General features: G+C 46.4%; 1 protein-coding gene and 1 long non-coding RNA gene across 4 annotated transcripts in view; one reads left to right on the forward strand and one right to left on the reverse strand.

The window, feature by feature from the left end:
- The window catches only part of CRISPLD1 (cysteine rich secretory protein LCCL domain containing 1), a 197,229-nt gene that overhangs the window by 52,420 nt on the left and 122,117 nt on the right, over nt 1-22,692 (reverse strand). For both annotated transcript variants that reach the window (XM_063923972.1, XM_063923971.1), the window contains exons 8-9: nt 11,867-11,927; nt 11,377-11,443 (exon numbers count right to left, since the gene is read on the reverse strand). In XM_063923972.1, the coding sequence (XP_063780042.1) occupies nt 11,377-11,443; nt 11,867-11,927 (128 nt within the window). The remainder of the gene's footprint in view (nt 1-11,376; nt 11,444-11,866; nt 11,928-22,692) is intronic.
- LOC134928338 (uncharacterized) overlaps nt 1-22,692 on the forward strand; it is a 246,329-nt gene that overhangs the window by 15,414 nt on the left and 208,223 nt on the right. For both annotated transcript variants that reach the window (XR_010177900.1, XR_010177901.1), the window contains exons 2-3: nt 5,673-5,818; nt 9,811-9,957. This is a non-coding gene — a long non-coding RNA (uncharacterized LOC134928338). The remainder of the gene's footprint in view (nt 1-5,672; nt 5,819-9,810; nt 9,958-22,692) is intronic.

A 22,692-nucleotide genomic window follows, 5' to 3' on the forward strand; every position in this document is an offset into this window, starting at 1 on the left:
CATTCACAGCAGCGGTGGCCAGCCTATGTGGAAGGAGAGGGACAGCTGCAGTGGCGCCACCACCAATTACACTGCGCTGCTACGGCTCCAGAGTCCCCCTCCCTCCTCCTCCTCTTCCCCTGCCCTCGGAGTTGCACCTCTCCTTGCTCAGGCGGCTTGTAATGAGTCAGTTTGACTCATTACAATGCCGCTGATTAAAGTCATAGGGATGCGGCCAGTTGCGCCCTCAGGGCGACTGTGCTGTGTGCCAGGCACACCTGGCACACACGTTGTTACGGCCCTGCATGCTGGAATGTGTAGTTCCACGGCAGCTGGAGTTCACAGGTTGCCCACCCCTGGTCTATCATTTTCAATGCTACTTTTAAATAAAAAAGGAGATTTATGGTAAGATTTACCATTCTGCGAGGTACAATGGATTACACAGGGAATAACATCGGTGTGTAGAGTTGGCTTTTGATCCAAGGCACCAACAGGCTAAAGCTTTGATTGCTCCCAGGATGCACTGCATCGCCTCCCCTATAGCCCCGCCTCCAGGCACTGGAGCTCAGTTTCGTTAACCAGTCCAATGCAGTAGCAGGTAAGAGAGACGGTAGATGTTAGTCACATAGACCCACATTCTCACGACAGGAGAAGGGATTAGCGTCTAATGCCATACAAACCCAAAGAAGATAAGTGCGTCAGGGTGGGCGCCCTGTGGAATCCAGTGTACTTCGCAGAAAGAGATTTAACAATGGTAAGTCTTACCATAAATCTCCTTTTCTGCAGTGGGGTACACTGGTATTCCACAGGGACTAACATCGAGGATGTCCAAAAGCAGTTCCTCATGGGAGGAGATGCACTGTAGCAGGCACAAGAACCCGCCGTCCAAAAGAAACATCCTGGGAGGTGGAAGTATCAAAGGCATAGAACCTGATGAACGTGTTAACTGAGGACCACGTAGCCGCCTTGCACAATTGTTCTGCGGACGCACCAAGAAGAATGGGCCTTAATAACAGCAGGAGCTGGGAGACCAGCCTGCGCATAGGCTTGTGCAATCACCATTCTAATCCATCTGGCCATGGTCTGCTTATTTGCAGGCCAGCCACGTTTGTGAAAACCAAAAAGTACAAAAAGGGAGTCTGACCTCCTGATAGAGGCAGTCCTTTCCACATAAACACGGTGCCCCCGTACCACATCCAAAGATCTTTCTTTGGATGACAAACCAGAAGAGATAAAGGCCGACAACTCAATCTCCTGGTTAAGGTGAAAAGAAGATACCACCTTAGGCAAATAACCTGGGCGAGTTCGAAGAACTGCCCGGTCACGGTGAAAAATCAGAAAGGGTGGATGACAGTACAGGCAACAGCCAATAGAAATACGACCTTAAGCATACGGAATTTTAGGTCCACAGACTCAAGAGGTTCAAATGGAGACTCTTGTAGGGCATTCAGAACAACAGACAGATCCCATGGAGCCAAAGGAGGGAAATAGGGAGGTTGAATCCATAGAACACCCTGAGTGAAAGTGTGAACGTCAGTAAGAGACGCAATTTTTATCTGAAACCAAACTAACAAGGACCTTGAGGGAGGCCAGATAAAGGCCCAAGTCTAGGCCTTGTTGTAGAAAAGCCAGAAGCCTGGATGTTCTGAAAGTATATGCATCATAATTCTTAGCAGCACAACAGGTGAAGTAAGAATTCCAGACCCTATAATAAATCCGAAGCTGGTTTACGGGCCTTCAACATAGTTTGAATGACTGCCTCAGAGAATCCTTTTGTTCTCAGTAGTGAAGCTTCAAGAGCCACGCCATCAAAGACAGTTTGGCCAGGTCCGGGTAGACACAAGGGCCCTAAACGAGGAGGTCTGGGCATTGAGGAAGTAGAAGGAGGACGCTCTATCGAGAGACCCTGCAGGTCTGAGATCCAATGCGGTCTGAACCACGCTGAAACTACTAGAAGTAGAATTCCTCCTTCTTACTTGAACTTCCGTAGTACCCTGGGCAGGAGTGACACTGGAGGGAACACGTATGGCAGCCGAAAATTCCATGGAATTGCCAATGCATCCACGAACGCTGCTTGAGGATCCCTTGTTCTTGCTCCGAAGACCGGAACCTTGTGATTGTGTCGAGACGCCATCAGGTCTACATCTGGTAGGCCCCACTTGTCCACTAGGAGTTGAAAGACTTCTGGATGTAGACTCCAGTCTCCGGCATGCACGTCCTGACGACTGAGGAAGTCCGCTTCCCAGTTGAGGACTTCTGAAATGAACACTGCCGATATGGCTGGCAGATGGCATTCCGCCCATTGGAGGATTTTTGACACTTCTATCATTGCCATGCGGCCTCGAGTGCCGCCTTGATGATGTTTGTACGCCACCGTGGTGGCGTTGTCTGACTGTACTTGAACAGGCCTGTTCTGTACCAGTGGTAGGGCCAATGTCAACGCATTGAACACTGCCCGTAATTCCAGAATGTTTATCGGGAGGAGAGATTCCTCCCTGGTCCACCGACCCTGGAGAGAGTGTTGCTCCAACACTGGACCCCAACCTCGAAGAATGGCGTCCGTTGTCAGGAGGACCCAGTTGGAGATCCAGAAGGGACGGCCCCTGCTCAACTGTTGGTCCTGTAGCCACCAGCTCAACGACAGACGAACCTCCGGATCATGTGAGCCCTGATCCGATGAGGCAGGCCGTCCCACTTGGAAAGGATTAACCTCTGCAGAGGGCGGGAATGAAATTGAGCATACTCTTCCATGTTGAAAGCCGACATCATGAGACCTAGTACTTACATGGGCGAGTGTATCGACACTCTCGGGCGAGAGAGGAAGTATCCGATCCTGTCCTGAAGATTTAGGACTTTCTCTGGAGACAGAAACAGTCTTTGGCTGTGTGTGTCCAGCAGCGCTCCCAGGTGCACCATGCTCTGAGCAGGGACCAGCAAGGACTTTTTCCAGTTGATAAGCCACCCGTGGGCTTGTAGGAATTGGACCGTCTGTTCCAGATGACTGAGGAGGACATCTTGGGAGTTCGCCAGGATCAGCAAGTCGTCCAGATATGGCAGGATCCTGATTTCCTGACGACGAAGATGGGCCGTCATGACAGCCATTACCTTGGTGAAGATCCAAAGGGCCGTGGTCAATCCAAATGGCAGGGCCTGGAAATGACAATGTAGGTTGCCAATAGTAAACCGCAGATATTGCTGATGCGACATGGAAATAGGAATATGCAGGTAAGCATCCTGTATGTTCAGGGATACCATATAGTCCATGGGTTCCATTGCCAGTACAATAGAGCGCAGTTTCCATACAAACCTGTTCAATGATTTCAGATTGAGGATAGACCGGAAAGACCCATTTGGTTTCGGGACTAGAAACGGGGTCGAATAGTAACCCCTGCCTCTCTGAGACAGGGGTACTGGCACTACCACTCCTGTTTCCAGGAGGGATTGTACAACCAGGTGTAGAGCTTGCGCTTTCAATGGACCCAAAGGGATAACTGTTGAACAGAATTGGTGAGGGGGACGACTCTTGAAAGAGATCGCGTACCCGTGAGCGATAACTTCCAACACCCAGGCGTCTGAAGTGGTCTTTAACCAGGCCTGGGCAAACTGCAGAAGTCGGTCTCCCACCCTGGGGTCCCCCAGGGGGAGGCCCGCCCTGTCATGCAGCAGGCTTTTCTTGTTTTGCAGCAGGCTGATGGGCGGCCCAGGATTGTTTAGATTTAGGCTTAGTGGTTTTGGAAGCACGAACCTGTCGTGGATACGCTTGACCCTTTGCTTTCCCTGGAGGTCGAAAGGAACGAAAGGTTGTGATTTTAGCCTTCAGAGCAGAAGCATTAGTATTAGGGAGACATGCAGTCTTGGCCTAAGCCAAGTCAGTTACGATCTTGTTCTGATCCTCCCCAAATAGGATGTCTCCCTTAAAAGGGAGCACCTCCAAGGTCTTTTTGGAGTCCAGGTCCACCTTCCAGGACCTCAACCACCTAATTCGAAGAGCCAGGATAGACGTAGTAGAAGCCTTGGCTGCCATTACTCCTGCGTCAGAGGCCGCCTCCTGAATATAATGGGAGGCTGTGGTAATATAAGACGGATATTGCCTGGCGGTGACAGAAAAATCCTGAGGTAGCTCATCTTCAACTGCCTGAACCCAAGCTTTAATTCCTTTTGCAGCCCAAGAGGCTGCCATAGTGGGTCTATGCACAGCACCGGTAAGAGTGTAAATAGACTTCAAGCAACCCTCCACACGCTTATCCGTCGGTTCCTTTAGCGAGGTGACGGTGGTGACAGGCAGAGTTGAGGACACCACAAGACGGGCAACATGAGAGTCCACCGGCGGTGGAGTCTCCCATTTGTTACTCAACCCCGCAGGGATAGGGTAACGAGCTAGCATCTTCTTGGACAGGAAAAACTACTTTCCTGGAGACGCCCATGATTCCTCACGTATTTCAATTAAATCGTCAGAGTGTGCTAAGACTACCTTAGCATCCTTCTGACATTTGAATTTATCAGGTTTCTTAGACGTAGAAGCGGGTTCAGCATCATCCTCCATTTGGAGAATCAGCTTAATAGCCTTCACTAGGTCAGGAACGTCAACCTGTATTATAGAATCCTCATCAGAAGCAATTGTATCAGTGTCTGATGGATCAGTATATTCCCCATCTTCATCAGAAGAATTGTCAGAAATATTAGTGGATTGGGAGGAAGAAATGGCCCGCTTAGAGGACCCCTTAGCCCCTTTCGAGGGGCGAGGGATAGGTTGAGCAATCAAAGATTGATATCGTTTTTGCACCTGAGTAGATAGTGAATCTGCCTATGGTGGGTTCACCACAGGGACAATATGTGGCTGTAATGGCACAGGAGGGCCCACAGGGGGCGTGAGACGCATCACCAGTGTAGATAGCATATTTGAAAATGCTTCCCAGGGTGGTTCCTGAGCGGCCACAGGTGCTGCGGGCTGGCTGGGAGAAGTATGACACTGAGTGCCTGAACCAGTAGCTAAAACTTCCCCGTCAGGTAAATCCGTGTTGCAAGCACTGCATGATGCAGGTGCGTCCGCAGATTTCCCGCCCTCTGTAGAAGACATTATAAGGAATGTAGCCCTAGAGCGTGACAGTACAATATAGCCAGAAAAATATAATACCTGCAAATAACTCCCTGTGTTATGTGACAGCAAATACCAAGCACAAATATATATATATATATATATACAGTATGTGTGTGTGTGTGTGTGTGTATATATATATATATATATATATATATATATATATATATATGTATATGTATATGTATATCCGTACGGTGTAGTTGGCACTCAAATACAAATCATATGACCGGGGTGCCCTCCTTCAAATGTACAAGGTAAAATGGCCTGCAATGATGGGAGACGAAGTCCACTGCCCCCGTATCACAAAACCAGGCGGCACTCCACGGATTTTAATGAAAGCAATAAAAAAATGTATGAATCATACAGCATGAAGGTCCGACGTTTCAACACTGCAGCGGGTGTTTTTTCAAGGACACATGGTGAAGCAAACAGTGTTAAAACAATTCTTACCTTAAATACTTTACACACGCCATACACGTTATTGGAAACTTTATTCTGTTTCCTCTTAGTGATTCATCTGTCACTTTTGTATTTGTCACTTTATTCCTCACTATGTATATTGTACTTAATGGTTTCTTTGTATCTCACATTCCAGTGCATCAATAGGACGCGCCGGGCAGTTTGTTGACTGGTTGCCCGGCAACGGTGACGTCATTCTACGCGGCCAGACGCTGGCGCCGCTGGAGACTCTCCCGCCCTCTGCACCCGTTTGGTTGCACCGGCGTATGTAAAGTATTTAAGGTAAGAATTGTTTTAACACTGTTTGCTTCACCATGTGTCCTTGAAAAAAACACCCGCCGTGGTGTTGAAACGTCGGACCTTCATGCTGTTTGATTCATAAAATTTTTTATTGCTTTCATTAAAATCCGTGGAGTGCTGCCTGGTTTTGTGATATGGGGGCAGTGGACTTTGTCTCCCATCATTTCAGGCCATTTTACCTTGTATATTTGAAGGAGGGCACCCCAGTCATATGTTGGTATTTGAGTGCCAACTACACTGTACGGATATAGAACTGGGTTGTGCAATCATCCCTAAAGAAGTGTGGCACCGCATCATTTATTTTTCATTGCATTGAAAGACATCCATTACCTCTTTTGCACCTTTGAAAAGCAAGCATTTGTTTTTTATTTTTTTACCTTGCTGTGACATTCAGTACACTGGAAACATTATCAGATCATCATGGATCCTATGGAACCCACTGCTACTAGCACACTGGACTCGGAATATGTTCTCATCTATACAGATGCTGAAGCTTCAGACATTCTGTTCAAAGAAGATTTCCTCACCAATCAAGACAACACTTCAGCAGATGAAGTGTATCACCACTTGTTACGATTAAAGAAAAAAGAGACGGATTACTTGTTGCACGGAACTTCATTATCCGACTACAATCGTGCCAAAAAGATCCCATGAGGCTTTCTGGTCAAAAACATTCCCACCATTGGCCGCAGTAATATGGACTTTTGCAGGAAATGGACTTCGATATTAAACAAATGCAGCATGGATTTGATGCTCCTTGTAATCGAAGAATCCGGGAAAGAACTTACCAGATATCGTTCCAACATTGCATCATATGAAGTGGCTAATAGATCATTACTTGATGATGCTTCACATCAGGCCAAATGGGATAAGTTGATTGTTCAAGTCAATAATTACAAGCGTGAGTTGAGTCAGTATAAAAAGAGCAAATTACAAGTCGTGTTGGCTGACTATGAAGAACACAAGGTTTACCATTGGTTGCATGGCTCAGAAACCACGCACCCAAGGTTTACCAACAAATGTCAATCTTGGAGAAATAAGCCATACAAGAATCCCAAAAGACTGGATTCTGACAACAGCGACAGTGATTTTTTAGTCCAGGACTCAGACGACGCGAAAATCACCCAACAGAACTACTCCTCGAGCAGTGACCCGGGGAAAAGTCGACACCCCCCCTACCAGCACACACGAAGGGGGAAACAAAACCAGAGGATCTACAAAACCACCTGCCGGCAACAAAAACAAAAAGAAAACACCAACTTAATCTTTAATTTATCGTCCAGACCATTATCTTCTGATGAAACGAGGCTGTTAAATAAGGGACTGTCATTCATACCCACCAACAAACACGACACATTTAAATGGCGCACTGAACAGTATCGCTTTGAAAGGTTACTAAGGTTGCGTGAATTTTTTCAACATCAACCCAGGGCTGTTAAATAAGGGACTGTCATTCATACCCACCAACAAACACGACACATTTAAATGGCGCACTGAACAGTATCGCTTTGAAAGGTCACTAAGGTTGCGTGAATTTTTTCAACATCAACCCAGCGATGGTTTACAGAAGGCCACATTTACTAAATCCACCTCCACATTTGATTCACAGAGCACAAATGCGTCAATTAAATCGTTCTCCAGGTTGCTTGACTGTGCCGTCAACAAATATGAGATGGCACAACCAAAGATTTTTCCCAATCTTTCCAATTGCGAACAAACTGCTTTAAAAACACTATCACAGGATCCTACCATCATTGTCCGCCCAGCCGACAAAGGCGGTGCGATAATCATCCAGGACAAGATCCAATATATTAAAGATCTAGATGATTTATTATCTGACAACACCACTTATAGGAGACTTCCAGGCAATCTGACTGCCCGGTATAAATTGGAAGTGGACAAAATCCTCTCATTAGCACATAATCAAGGCAAAATTGATGAGAAAAGCAAGACTGGATTGATTCAAAAATATCCCAAAGTGCCTGTGATTTATTCCTTGCCGAAGATCCACAAGGATGCCAAAAAAACGTAGATAAGACCCATTACTTCAGCTAGGGACTCTTTATATTATCCAATTTCAAAGTTCCTTGATCTTATGGTGCAACCTTTGGTCATCAAGCAAACTACACACCTGAGAGACACAACAGATCTTTTGAACATTCTTACTGCTATAGACGTACTCCCTGTTGATACAATTATGTGCACCATGGATGTGAAGAATTTATATTCTGTGATTCCACACATGGAAGGGTTGGCCATTATGAAATCCTTTCTGGAAAGCAACAATTTCCAATTGATGGACATTGACCTATTCATTACTCTGCTTAAGCTGACACTTCAACGCAACTACTTCTTGCACAACGGAACAAATAACAGGCTCTGCCATGGGTTCTTGCATAGCACCGTCGCTAGCAAATGTATACATGTTCGCTAAAGAACAAGAGTTGTTTTTCTCGAATCCCTCGATCAGCACCAATATCTTTTTATACAAAAGGTATATTGATGACCTGATCCTTTTCTGGACTGGCGATGAGGATAGTCTGAAACAACTACTCTTGTCCATCAACCTGGTTGATTCACCAATTCGATTCACTCATCAATATAGTAAAGAAGTGATACATTATTTAGACGTCTCAATTGCCATCAAAGATTGCCATATACATACTGCTGTCTATCACAAACCGACAGATCGGAACACACTTCTTGAGCATTCAAGTTTCCACCCGCCGGCCTTAAAAGCAGGACTTCCTAAGTCCCAGATGACCAGGGTGGCACGGATTACCAGCAATCCGGATGAGTTGGATAAGGCATTGACACAGGTGGTGGACAAATTTAAAGTCAGGGGTTATATTTTGAAGTAACCCCGGGCAACTTTATTACAGCTGAAAATCGGTGAAACACTATCTGCAAAAATTCCGTTGGTTACTGAATTCACCACCGCCAGCTCGGTCATTCCCAGAGCAGTGAGTGCGCTCTGGCCCATTGTGAAAAGTGACAGCATGTTGCCTTGTTTTCATAATAAATCAGTGATGCCCAGTTACAAGCGCGGGCGAAATCTACGTGACCTGCTGGTACATACAGATGTTTCCCCGAAGCTGGTAATGTCCCTGCGCAAAGGTTGCTACAGTTCTTGCACTACATGTTCTTGCACTACATGCAACTACCTCATGGCTGGTCCCCTATTTCAACATCCAACTACTGGCAAGAAGCACACTATACATCACTTTTTAACGTGCAGTTCTCAGTTCGTCATTTATGTCATTATCTGTCCTTGCGGACTATTATATGTCGGTCAGACCACCAGAATCTTCAAAGAACGTATGGCCCTTCACCGATCGGCTATTAAAGCCGCCATTGAAGGGAAAGATAATGACCAGCCAGTCGCACGCCATTTCAAACTTTGCCAACACCCATTATTTAGTTTGAAATATCAAATAGTGGACCACATCCCCATTTCTACTAAGGCGGTGACAGACAGAAATTACTGTCACAACGCGAAACACAATGGATTGTCCTGCTGAATACTCTAGCACCGCATGGACTTAATGAAAAATTAGCATGGAGCGTATTTCTTTAATGATGCACCGTTGCTATTTAACAATTGTGTCTCTAGTTACTATTGTTCTCCTTTAACATACAATAATGAGTCTATTTTAGTGGTGCAGGATGTGGCAGATTTGTTTTCCATAGTTAGTCATTACTGTCTTGTTTAGTTCCTGGTTCTATGTATATATATATATATATATATATATATATATATATATATATATATGATTCAAGCATTTGCCTATTTGAGATTTCTGATATTAATTCCCGGTTTCACAATACACAGCTAGTTTCAACTTATCACTTACACGTTATTGGAAACTTTATTCTGTTTCCTCTTAGTGATTTATCTGTCACTTTTGCATTTGTCACTTTATTCCTCACTATGTATATTGTACTTAATGGTTTCTATGTATCTCACATTCCAGTGCATTAATAGGACGTGCCGGGCTGTTTGTTGACTGGTTGCCTGGCAACGGTGACGTCATTCTACGCGGCCGGACGCTGGCGCCGCCGGAGACTCTCCCGCCCTCCGCGCCCGTTTGGCTGCACTGGCGTGTGTAAAGCATTTTAAGGTAAGAATTGTTTTAACACTGTTTGTTCACCATGTGTCCTTGAAAAAAACACCCGCCGTGGTGTTGAAACGTCGGACCTTCATGCGGTTTGAGTCTTAACATTTTTTATTGCTTTCATTAAAATCCGTGGAGTGCCGCCTGGTTTTGTGATATGGGGGCAGTGGACTTTGTCTCCCATCATTGCAGGCCATTTTACCTTATATATATGTTTATATGAGACCCTGACGCACCTAGTCTCCCAGGGTACAGAATATAGTGATAGTGAGTAGTGCGATACACAAGAATGTAATCCACACAGCAGCTCAAGGCACACACAGTCACATGTACAATGCATAAGTTATTACATATAAAACTGCACTGGACTAGCAATTTACATATTACTATGTATGAGTATAGATATAACAATGCACAGTAGATACTGGATGTATATCGCAGAATACTTGTACTAAATATTCATATAGCAGTACACTTGTTCTTAACTAACACTGTCTAAAATTACATGTAGAATACTTAAGTGTCTGTAAAAGCACAGCGCTGATGAGACAGGTGGTTTTACAGAGGAGACAGTGCCCAGCAGTCCCGGAGATCAGCCCAGCTAGTAGTGAAGATGGCGCCAAAATCTCAGTCAGGAAGTGAGGGAGAGAGAAATGCAGCTCCAGGACGGGAACACCAGCAGTAGATGGCGCTCAGAGCTGGGGGAGGGGCTACAGGTCAGCGCCTTATCCCCTATGCTGGACTTCACCACCGGGTACTGTGGAGCCTATTACAAATGGATTTTAGTAAATCCGACCTGTGCTCCCTGCCCTGGTGGATATAGTGGGGTCCCCATTCGGCCACAGTGTCCACGCCAGCGGCGCGGTCCATCTCCTGGGACCGCTACCGGATCGCGATTTACCGGCGGGTCCCACCTGGGGGACCCTCTTACCTCCTTCCTGTCATGCAGCCACACGATCCAGGACAGCAGCAGCGGTGGTGTGCCTAGAAACCGGTACGTCCCCGCTGCAAGTACTCTAGAACCAGGCCGCGGGAGTATGCAGCGCCACTGAGAGAAGTGATGAAGCCGCAGCACAGCATGTCAGAATGACATGGAAGGTGCTGCGGCCCTTGTAGTCTCCTAAAAAAGCTCTTTTCAGGGCTGCCTAGCGCAGCCCCACCTCTTAGCTGCCTGCACTGCACTTACAAACTGAGCTCCAGTGTGTGGAGGCGGGTCTATAGAGGAGGCGGTGCGAGCTCCAGTGTCTGGAGGCGGGTCTATAGAGGAGGCGGTGCAGTGCAGCCTGGGAACAGTCAAAGCTTTAGCCTGTTGGTGCCTCGGCTCAAGATCCAACTCTACACCCCGATGTTATTAACTGTGGAATACCAGTGTACCCCGCTGCAGAAATCTTTGTTTACTGTGCAACATTTAGAATGAATACTTACCATTTCATAATGAACACTTCCTATTACTTTGGCGGTACTTTCCAAACAACCAGCTGAACATTCATATCTAGAAATGCAAATATATAAAATACAGTAGTAATATTATTGTAACATCATATTTGACAAAAAAAAAAAAAAACCATTGCACTGGTGTACTGTATCTGTATAATGCATTGAATATAGGCATGCTGCTTATCATTTTAATCAGCAGAAACTGCATGTGCGTCCTATTACATTACTTTGTGTCTAAGACGCATTTTCATGGAAAAACACAAAAAAAGACGCTCTGCGCTACCAAGTCACGGCACTCAAGCGTTGTGTGTAACAAGACTTGTAGTGCATGGAGCAAAGATGTAAGAGGACACATCTGTACATCAACAAGAATAATAGTAACTAATAATAATATTATCATATTTGAAATAAAATCAAATTTACTTTTTCTAAATAAGAATCAAACATTTTACATAAAATACAAGGGGATGACTACTACCTGTTGCATGTTGTGCCTTTACATTGGTCCCTCAGTCGTATTTCACAAGACACTATTTGGGCTGTAAATGACAACAGTAACACAATGATTATGGGGGCTAATTCACGTAAGGATCGTAAAAAGTACAAATTAGCAAAAACTGTGACCAATCGTAAAATTGCGAAAGCACGCCCAAACGGAAATTCTACAACACTAATTTAATGTTACAAAAAAAAGGTGGACTTGTCAAATTTGAAAATTTTGCGATTAGATTTAAAAATCCACATTTTTGGCAGAAAAACTTACACTTAGTCGCATTTTTTGCGTAAAGGTTTCTAATGTCACAATTTAACATCAGCCACACATAACATTGAGCCAACCATGCCTACTGACAGGATGCGTCCAACAACAAGACAAGCTACTTCCGCTGGTGAATCCACAAACGCAGGCGGAAAATGGAAAAATAAAAAGTATTTTTATGTTGAATGTTTACATACATGACATATTAATGTTTCTTTCTCTTACGTCCTAGAGGATGCTGGGGACACCAAAAGGACCAAGGGGTATAGACGGGATCCGCAGGAGCTTGGGCACACTGAAAAGACTTTGACTGGGTGTGAACTGGCTCCTCCCTCTATGCCCCTCCTCCAGACCTCAGTTAGACTTTGTGCCCAGGACTGACTGGACACACACTAGGGGAGCTCTCCTGAGTTTCTCTAGAAAAGACTTTTGTTAGGTTTTTTATTTTCAGGGAGACCTGCTGGCTACAGGCTCCCTGCAGCGAGGGACTGAGGGGAGAGAAGTCAGACCTACTTCTACTTAGTTAAGGGCTCTGCTTCTTAGGCTACTGGACACCATTAGCTCCAGAGGGTTCGATCACTTGGTGCGCCTAGCTGCTTGTTCCCCGAGCCGCGCCGTCATCCCCCTCACAGAAGCCAGAAGAAAGAAGCCGGTGAGTATGAGAAGATCCGAAGACATCAGACGGCAGAAGACTTCAGTAACGAGGTACAGCGCAGCGGTTGCGCTGCGCTCCATGCTCCCACACACTTCACCAACGGCACTCACAGGGTGCTGGGCGCTGGGGGGGGAGCGCCCTGGGCAGCATGTTACTGGGTCTGGGAAGCTGGCAGAAGGCTTTTCGGTGCCTCTGCACTGTTTTTCGTACCCCCGCCAGCATTTTCATTTTTTAAATTTTAGCGGGCTGAAGCGCGCCGGGAAGGGACGGGGCTTAGCCGCACAGCTCACCAGCGCCATTTCCTCTCATCTACGCCGCTGCATGAGACGCTGGCCCGGGACCTCCAAGCTCCACTACAAGTAACAGGGAGCTAATCGGGGGGGGGGGGGGGGGGGGGGCACAGTTATTGGTGCATAATTACTGTTATTTCTAGCAGCGCTTTCAACACATATTGCTTGGTTGGATATATGGGCGCTGGGGTGTGAGCTGGCATACTCCCTCTGTGTTTCTCTATCCAGGCTTCCTTGTTGGTCTGTCCCCTAGCTGAGGCAGTGTGTGTGTGTCTGTGTGTCGATACTCCGTGTCGGCATGTCTGAGGCTGAGTGTTATTCCCCTGGGAGGTTGCTGGGGGAGCAGATGCGGGTCTGGAGTTGGCTCTGTCGGCGCAGCCGACACCTGATTTACTCACAATGTTAAGTACACTTAATACAAATGTGGCCTCTTTGTCTAAAAGGTTAGATAAATTTGGAGTCTCAAACACAGGTGTGGAGGAAATCCATGGAGGATGCTTTGTCTCAGGTGCAGACCCCATCAGGGTCGCAAAAGCGTCCGTTTACCCAGTTGGTAGATACGGATACCGACACGGATTCTGATTCCGATGTCGACTTCACTGAGGCTGCTTTACACCCGCAGTTAGTTAAGAGTATTCAGTACATGATTGTGGCTATAAAAGATGTTTTACATATTTCTGATGAACCTGCGGTGCAGGAAACAAGGATTTGTTTGTTCAAAAGGAAAAAACCTGAGGTGAAGTTTCCCCCCTCTCATGAAATGAATACTCTTTGTGAAAAGGCTTGGGAGTCGCCGCACAAGAGGTGGCAGATTCCCAAGAGAATTTACATGGCGTATCCTTCCCCTCTGATGACAGGGAAAAATGGGAGTCGTCTCCAAATGTCGACAAGGCTCTATCCCATTTGTCTAAGAAGGTGGCGCTTCCGTCTCCTGACACGGCAGCTCTCAAGGATCCGGCGGATCGCAAGCTGGAGACGTCTCTGAAGTCCATTTTCGCTAATACGGGTGCATTGCTCAGACCTGCTGTGGCGTCGGTATGGGTGAGTAGTGCTATTGCTAAATGGGCTGAGAATTTAGCTGCTGATATGGATACCCCTGATAAAGATAATGTTCTTTTGAATTGGTTATATCAAGGACGCTGCAGATTACCTGAAGGATGCGGCGAGGGATGTTGGTCTCTTGGGATCAAGAGCCAATGCCATGGCGATCTCGGCCAGGAGGGCGCTGTGGATCCATCAATGGAATGCTGATGCCAAATCCAAGAGAGCTATGGAAGCTCTTCCCTTCAAAGGTAATGTCTTGTTTGGTGACGGCTTGGCTGACCTGGTGTCTACCGCGACTGCGGGTAAGTCGTCTTTTCTTCCTTATGTTCCCACACAACAGAAAAAGGCACCACATCAGCAAATGCAGTCCTTTCGTCAAAATAAATACAAGCGTGGAAAAGGTTCGTCCTTCCTCGCTTCAAAGGGTAGAGGAAGGGGAAGAAAGTCGCCTGCAGTGTCAGGCGTCCAGGACCAAAAGACCTCCCCTGCCTCTACCAAGTCCACCGCATGACGCTGGGGCTTCCCTGGCGGAGTCCGGACCGGTGGGGGGCCGTCTGTGGATCTTCAGTCAGGTCTGGGTTCAATCAGGCCTGGATCCTTGGGTCCTAGATATAGTATCTCAGGGATACAAGCTGGAGTTTCAGGAGGTGCCCCCTCACCGGTTTTTCATTTCGGCCTTACCAATGTCTCTTCCTGACAGGGAGGTGGTGAAGGCAGCAATACAAAAGCTGTGTCAACAGAGGGTCATTGTTCCCGTCCCCCTGTCCCAACGGGGGGAGGGGTTCTACTCGAGCCTCTTTGTGGTACCGAAACCGGACGGTTCGGTCAGATCTATTCTGAACCTAAAATCCCTCAATCCATACTTGAAAGTTTTTAAGTTCAAGATGGAATCTCTTCGAGCTGTGATTTCCAGCCTAGAAGGGGGGGATTTTATGGCGTCAGTCGACATAAAGGATGCCTACTTACACGTCCCGATATATCCTCCGCATCAAGCTTTCCTCAGGTTTGCGATACAGGATTCTCATTACCAATTTCAGACGTTGCCGTTTGGGCTTTCCACGGCCCCGAGGATTTTCACCAAAGTCATGGCAGAAATGATGGTTCTCCTTCGCAAGCAAGGGGTTACAATTATCCCGTACTTGGACGATCTCCTGATAAAGGCGAGGTCCAAGGAACGGTTGCTGAGAAATGTGAATTTGTCTCTGTCGGTTCTGCGACAACACGGTTGGCTGCAAAATTTGCCAAAGTCTCAGTTGATTCCGACCACTCGGCTGCCCTTTCTGGGCATGATTCTGGACACGGACTTACGGAGAGTGTTTCTTCCGGAAGACAAAGCTCTGGAACTGCAGACGATGGACAGGGAGCTTCTGAGGCCGACAAGTGTGTTGAATCAGCAATGTACTCGGGTTATGGGGAAAATGGTTGCGGCGTACGAAGCCATTCCGTTTGGCAGGTTTCATGCCCGGGTGTTTCAGTGGGATCTGCTGAGCAAATGGTCCGGTTCTCACATGCACATGCACCGGAAGATAAGTCTATCTCCCAGGGCCAGGATTTCTCTCCTGTGGTGGCTACAAAGTTCTCACCTCCTAGGAGGGCGCCGATTCGGTATCCTGGATTGGGTCCTGTTGACAACAGATGCAAGTCTCCGAGGCTGGGGCGCAGTCACCCAAGTAAGAAATTTCCAGGGGAAATGGTCGCTCCAGGAATCTTGTATCCACATAAATGTTCTCGAGTTAAGAGCCATTTACAATGGCCTGCTACAAGCAAGAAGACTTCTTCAGGGTCGGCCTGTCCTGATACAGTCGGACAACATAACAGCGGTGGCGCATATAAACAGTCAAGGCGGAACAAGGAGCAGGGCGGCTATGGCGGAGGCCACAAGAATCCTTCGCTGGGCGGAACAACACGTGAGCGCTCTGTCAGCAGTCTTCCTTCCGGGAGTGGACAACTGGGAAGCAGACTTCCTCAGCAGACACGATCTCCATCCGGGAGAGTGGTCTCTTCACCAAAAGGTATTTGCAGAAGTGACGAAGCGTTGGGGAATTCCGCTAATCGACATGATGGCTTCCGAAGTATTGTTCCAGGTCAAGGACCCTCAAGCCAGTGCAGTGGACGCCCTGGTATCTCCGTGGGTGTTTCAGTCGGTGTATGTGTTCCCTCCACTTCCTATCATTCCAAAGGTACTGGGAATTATTGGACGAGCAAGGGTTCAAGCGATTCTTGTCGTTCCAGACTGGCCAAGAAGGGCCTGGTATTCAGATCTTCAGGAATTACTGGTGGAAGATCCTTGGCCGCTCCCTCTAAGAGAGGACCTGTTATTGCAGGGACCATACGTGTTTCCAGACTTAACGCGGCTGCGTTTGACGGCATGGAAGTTGAGCGCCAAATATTAGCTCGAAAAAAAGGTATTCCCGGGGAGGTCATTCCCACTCTCCTTAAGGCGAGGAAGGAGGTCACGGCAAAACATTATCACCGTATTTGGAGAAAGTATGTTTCGTGGTGTGAGACTAAAACTGCTCCTGCGGAAGAATTTCACTTGGGTCGGTTTCTCCATTTTTTGCAGGCAGGCGTCGATGTAAGCCTGAAATTGGGTTCCATCAAAGTGCAGATTTCGGCTTTATCTATTTTATTTCAGAAGGAATTGGCTGTCCTCCCAGAGGTTCAGACTTTTGTGAAGGGAGTGATGCATATCCATCCTCCGTTTGTGCCCCCTGTGGCACCATGGGATCTTGAAGTGGTCTTACAGTTTCTTATGTCTTCCTGGTTTGAACCTTTGCGTAAGGTTGAGTTAAAGTTTCTCACTTGGAAGGTGGTCATGCTGTTGGCTCTGGCGTCTGCCAGGCGAGTGTCGGAGTTGGCGGCCTTATCTCACAAAAGTCCGTACTTGATTTTCCATTAGGATAGAGCGGAATTGAGGACTCGTCAACAATTTCTGCCGAAGGTGGTTTCTTCGTTTCACATTAACCAACCTATTGTGATACCTGTGGCTACGGATGCTGTGGCAGTTCCAAAGTCTCTTGATGTTGTGAGAACTTTGAAGATGTACGTCGCCAGAACGGCGGTTGCCAGGAAAACAGAGGCGCTGTTTGTCCTGTATGCTTCCAACAAGATTGGTCATCCTGCTTCGAAGCAGACTATTGCACGCTGGATTTGTAGTACGATTCAGCAAGCTCATTCTTCGGCTGGGCTACCGGTGCCGAAATCAGTAAAGGCCCATTCTACCAGGAAGGTGGGCTCCTCTTGGGCGGCTGCCCGAGGGGTCTCTGCACTTCAGCTTTGCCGAGCAGCTACGTGGTCGGGTTCAAACACCTTTGCTAAGTTTTACAAGTTTGATACCCTAGCTGAGGAGGACCTCATGTTTGCTCAATCGGTGCTGCAGAGTCGTCCGCACTTTCCCGCCCGTGTTGTAGCTTTGGTATAGACCCCATGGTCCTTTTTGAGTCCCCAGCATCCTCTAGGACGTAAGAGAAAATAGGATTTTAGTACCTACCGTAAATCCTTTTCTCCTAGTCCGTAGAGGATGCTGGGTGCCCATCCCAGTGCGGACTGTTACTTGCAGTGTATTCTTGCTGGTTGCATTAGTTTACACACAGGTTGTGTATTTGTTGTTTTCAGCTTGTAGCTGTAGCTAATTCATACTGTTATCTGGTTTATTGTTACTCCGGTTGTACGGTATGTTGTGGTGTGGGCTGGTATGTTTCTAGCCCTTAGTTTAAACAAAAATCCTTTCCTCGAAATGTCCGTCTCTCCAGGGCACAGTTCCTATAACTGAGGTCTGGAGGAGGGGCATAGAGGGAGGAGCCAGTTCACACCCAGTCAAAGTCTTTTCAGTGTGCCCAAGCTCCTGCGGATCCCGTCTATACCCCTTGGTCCTTTTGGAGTCCCCAGCATCCTCTACGGACTAGGAGAAAAGGATTTACCGGTAGGTACTAAAATCCTATTTTGTTAATATTAACATTCCTTATGTTATTGTTTAATGTGAAAATATAAAAAAAAAAAAAAGTGGGCATAATTAAAATGTCCACAAAATCACAATTATTGTGGTCATGTTATTGAACAAATGTTTCTTTGTCAAGGAAAAAAAAAAACACCTTACACATGTATGTGGGTATGATTTTTGAAGATAATAATTGTTTGTTGCTTTAAATCATAAAAAAAAATCAGCTTTTAAACAAAAAGCCATTAACCAAACAAAAAACAAACAAAAAAACTTGCTTGTAAATGTTATTGTACATGTTTGTAGGAAAACAAGTGTGTTCTTGACAAACCTGCATTGTTATTAACTTAAAGAATTATTAGGTTACTTCTAACATATATTTTAGAGTAATACATGTGTTAAATAGTTTAAAACTCCCTTACATGTTGTTAAGTTTCAATGCAGCTGAATAAACTGAATTGTGGTCTGCAGTGTGAGCTGCTTCAGCTGGAGGTAATGAAGCAATGATTGTAGTATACATCGAACATTCTACAACTGAGGTCAGCTTGTGCAGATTTTAAGGTTGACCTGTAGTCACTCAGAAACTGCACACCATAAATGTGCGTTCAGTTGCAAAAAATGCATATGCTCCAGACCCTCCAACATGACCCGCCCCACTAGGTACAAAATGCTCTGTTTCTGGACTTCCCTCTTAATTTATGATTTCCATCACCTGTGTTGAACTAGTTAAATGATAAGAAAGCTGTTTCTTCACAGGTGATGGCAATAATAAATTAAGAGGGAAGTCCAGAAACAGAGCATTTTGTACCTAGTGGGGCGGGTCATGTTGAAGGGTATGATGCTCTGCCTATCAGAAATCTGCATACGCCCACAACACGCCCCTGCTCGTAGTTTTTGCGAGTCCAGCACTTTAGTACGCCCCCTACACGCCTAGTTTTCGTAGTGCATGCAGTTTTTGCTATGTCTCAGAAGTTGTATTTTTTTGTCTCAGAAATTATATTTTTTGTCTCAGATTTTACGTATTTTCGTAATTTTTGCGATTTTTGCAGTTTTGTGTTCCTTGTTGAATTAACCCCATAGTCCATTTAAGACATCATTCAATCACACTTTTCCTCACATATGCAAAAAACAATGTTATCTAAAAAAATATTTATCCTTTTTTTTTTTTTACCTAACATTTCCTTGTCCCCCAACCACCAGAATAATGTGAGTCCGCAGTTTGAGAAAACTTCTGTGTCGGCACTCTAAAGATATGCAGTTACCACGTTGACAACCTGAAACAGCTAAATTCCGAGTGCACTGTTAATTCATAGTGCAGGTGCTGAATGGCTCCATCCACTAAGCTGCAGTGGTAGCAGCTCTCCCAGCATGCTTTACACCTCTCCCTCTCCTCATTGTTGGGAAGACGAAAGATCTGTGTAAGCAGTGCCGTTTCTAGCGGCGGGCAAGCCGTGCAACCACACGGGGCGCCCGCCGCGGCACTTTGTGTTTCCTTATCTTTTCTCCTCCCTCTTCCCGAGCGCTCCTGCTCGGGGGGCGGAGTTTCGCGGAATGACGCAAACGCGTCATTCCGCGAAACCCCGCTTCCCGAGCAGGAGCGCTCGGGAAGAGGGAGGAGAGGAGATAAGCCTAGAAGGAGGAGGCGGCGGCGCGACGGACGTGAGGCGGCCGGACCCGAAGAGCGGGAAGATGTTGGTAGTATCTCTATCTCTCTCTCTCCCCCTTCCTTCCCCCCCCCACTTGACACCTGCCTGCCGCACTGTGTAAAATGGGGATACCTGCCTGCCGCACTGTGTAAAATGGGGGCACCTGCCTGCGTACTGTGTAAAATGGGGACACGTGCCTGCCATACTGTGTAAAATGGGGATATCTGCCTGCCGCACTGTGTAAAATGGGGGCACCTGCCTGCGTACTGTATAAAATGGCGGCACCTGCCTGCCGCTCTGTGTAAAATGGGGATACATGCCTGCCGCACTGTGTAAAATGGGGATACCTGCCTGCCGTACGGTGTAAAATGGGGGCACCTGCCTGCCGCGCTGTGTAAAATGGGGACACCTGCCTGCCGCGCTGTGTAAAATGGGGACACCTGCCTGCCGCGCTGTGTAAAATGGGGACACCTGCCTGCCGCGCTGTGTAAAATGGGGACACCTGCCTGCCGCGCTGTGTAAAATGGGGACATCTGCCTGCCGCGCTGTGTAAAATGGGGACACCTGCCTGCCGCGCTGTGTAAAATGGGGACACCTGCCTGCCGCGCTGTGTAAAATGGGGACAATTGCCTGCTGTAATGTGTAAAATGGGGACTTTTTTATTTTTATTTTTTTCCCCTGTGGTGGGCGTGATGATATCAGACAAGGCCACGCCCACTTTAATGAGACCACACCCATTTTATTCAGGCCACACACCCTTGTCGGGAGCGCGCGCGACTTAGGCGTGCGCATGCTTTTTCTTTTTATAGCTATGTGGGGGGGGGGGGCACGCAATTTTTTTTTATAGCAATGGGGGGGGGGGGGCATTTTGAAATCTCGCACTAGGAGCCAAATTGTCTAGAAACGGCCCTGTGCGTAAGAGAGCTAAGAGAGGTGACTTTTTCCAAACTGATCTGGTACTACCAGTTTTTCTAGCTAAATGGAGGATCAATGGCAAATATTCCCTTTTTAAATTATATTTTTAAAACACAACCAATATATTACTTCAGCATGCACAAGAATATGTTTTAATGTGTAACAGACTATAAGTCCTCTTCCTTTTCTCCTCAATGTACTACTGCCGACGCCACTGCTCTAACAGGTCTCAAGTGCAACCTGTGCTGGACCTGCCGCCTGAGCCATGACACTGTGCTGCATATGACAACATTACGTCCCACAGAAGGGGTGAGGTCGCCAGCACTGGTGCAGCTGTGCAGCTGCAAGGTGTCTGCCTGGAGCGTCCAAAGGACACCCCAAAAGTTAAAAGCAAGGGCTGTAGGGCAGCAAAGGTGCCACTCTTAAAGGCCCCATACACTAATGCGACATGTTGGACCCTCATGTCGCAGGCGATCACCCCGGCAGCCTCCCAGGCGGCAGGATCGCATATGATATGCGGTCCTTTTGCTTACGATGTATCTTGTGCGATCCCAGCCATGCCTGTGGGGTCCGACATATCACGAGTGCAACAGGAAGAGAAAAAAAGACTCTTTTTTGGGCGCACTCTTGAGTTAATTAACATATAAGATATTAGAAGAATTGATCTAAAAATTAACTTTTAATGATGTTACAACAATAAAATAGGTTCAGTGGTCAGATGGCATCAAATTTTTAGATCAATTCTTCTAATCTCTTATATGTTAATTAACTCAAGAGTGCGCCCAAAAAAGAGTCTTTTTTTCTCTTCCTGTTGTCTCTAGTTACCATTGACTCAGGGTGCACCACCAAATTAAAAAAATTAGGAACATATAGTTTTCCTTATATCTTTTCATTTTGGTTATTATATTCATTTGTGATACCTAGTTTATACCGGTGCGGTATTTCCCCAACAATATGTACATGGTATACTGAGTCTTATCTCAGTTTCTTATACCTGCACGGTCCTCTATATTTTCTTACTCAATCAGATCTCTTTCTTTTCAAGTGGTTCGACGGTTTACATTCCTGTGCATACTCTTTAAGTTTATTTTATCAGCATCCCCTGCAGCCATACTTTCAGACTATGTCGAGTTTTTCATTAAAAACAGAACTTATTTCAAAACGTAGAAACTTAGAGGAACTTGATATTTTCTCTGATACTTTTCAAAATTCAGGCACCCCCAAAGATTGGAGGCCTGACCTTTCGAGGTTACAAAAAAGTTTACAAAGAAGGATTAGGCTCACCTGGGATATCACTACTCTAGAGAATTATCATAAGACCAAGATCTCCCCCAGAGGGTTACGACCTCGAGTCTTTCCCTCCTTCCCTCTAGCCACAGAAAATTTAAAGGCCGAATGGGAAGCAACCTTATTGAAATGTTCCCATGAGCTCACTCTGATACTCATCAAACACGACAATCTTATGTTAGATCAGGTTGAGAAGAACATCGAGGAACTAGGTAAAACCCTTGAGACCTGGGAAAAGGACCCCACCTTTCAAAGTACATTTGACAAATATAAGAAAGAACTAGACATATATGAAACATCAATCATAGATCGCAAACGGAACAAGTTCCACAGAGATAGAAACGACTTTTCTCAAGGGAATATTTTCCGTTGGAACTCCCATTCCCAAAGAGGCAGAGGAGGACCTATAAGGGAGGACATTAGCTCCTCGGAAATTGAATCCTCTTATAGCGAAGATTCCTCCACAGAACACTTGGAAGGGGGTTCCCAGACTTCCAAACGATACAACATCGAGGATCCTTTTTTAGGCAAAGGTCAACGCCCCAAAGGCAGAAGCAAATACAGAGGAAGACAAGACAAGGGGGGACGAAACACAGACAGAAATCATCGGGACTGGGACGCCCCAAGGACCTCCCATTACCCCATTCGGAACACCAGGAAACGCTAGTACCGGATCAATTACAAATCATCAACTTGAGTACTCACATCTTAACAAAAGATCAGGCAGAAGTCCTGAGTAAAGGGCTATCATTTTCACCCACATTGCCATTTAA

The sequence above is a fragment of the Pseudophryne corroboree genome, chromosome 5, assembly GCF_028390025.1.
Source record: "Pseudophryne corroboree isolate aPseCor3 chromosome 5, aPseCor3.hap2, whole genome shotgun sequence".
Classification (NCBI taxonomy): domain Eukaryota; kingdom Metazoa; phylum Chordata; class Amphibia; order Anura; family Myobatrachidae; genus Pseudophryne; species Pseudophryne corroboree.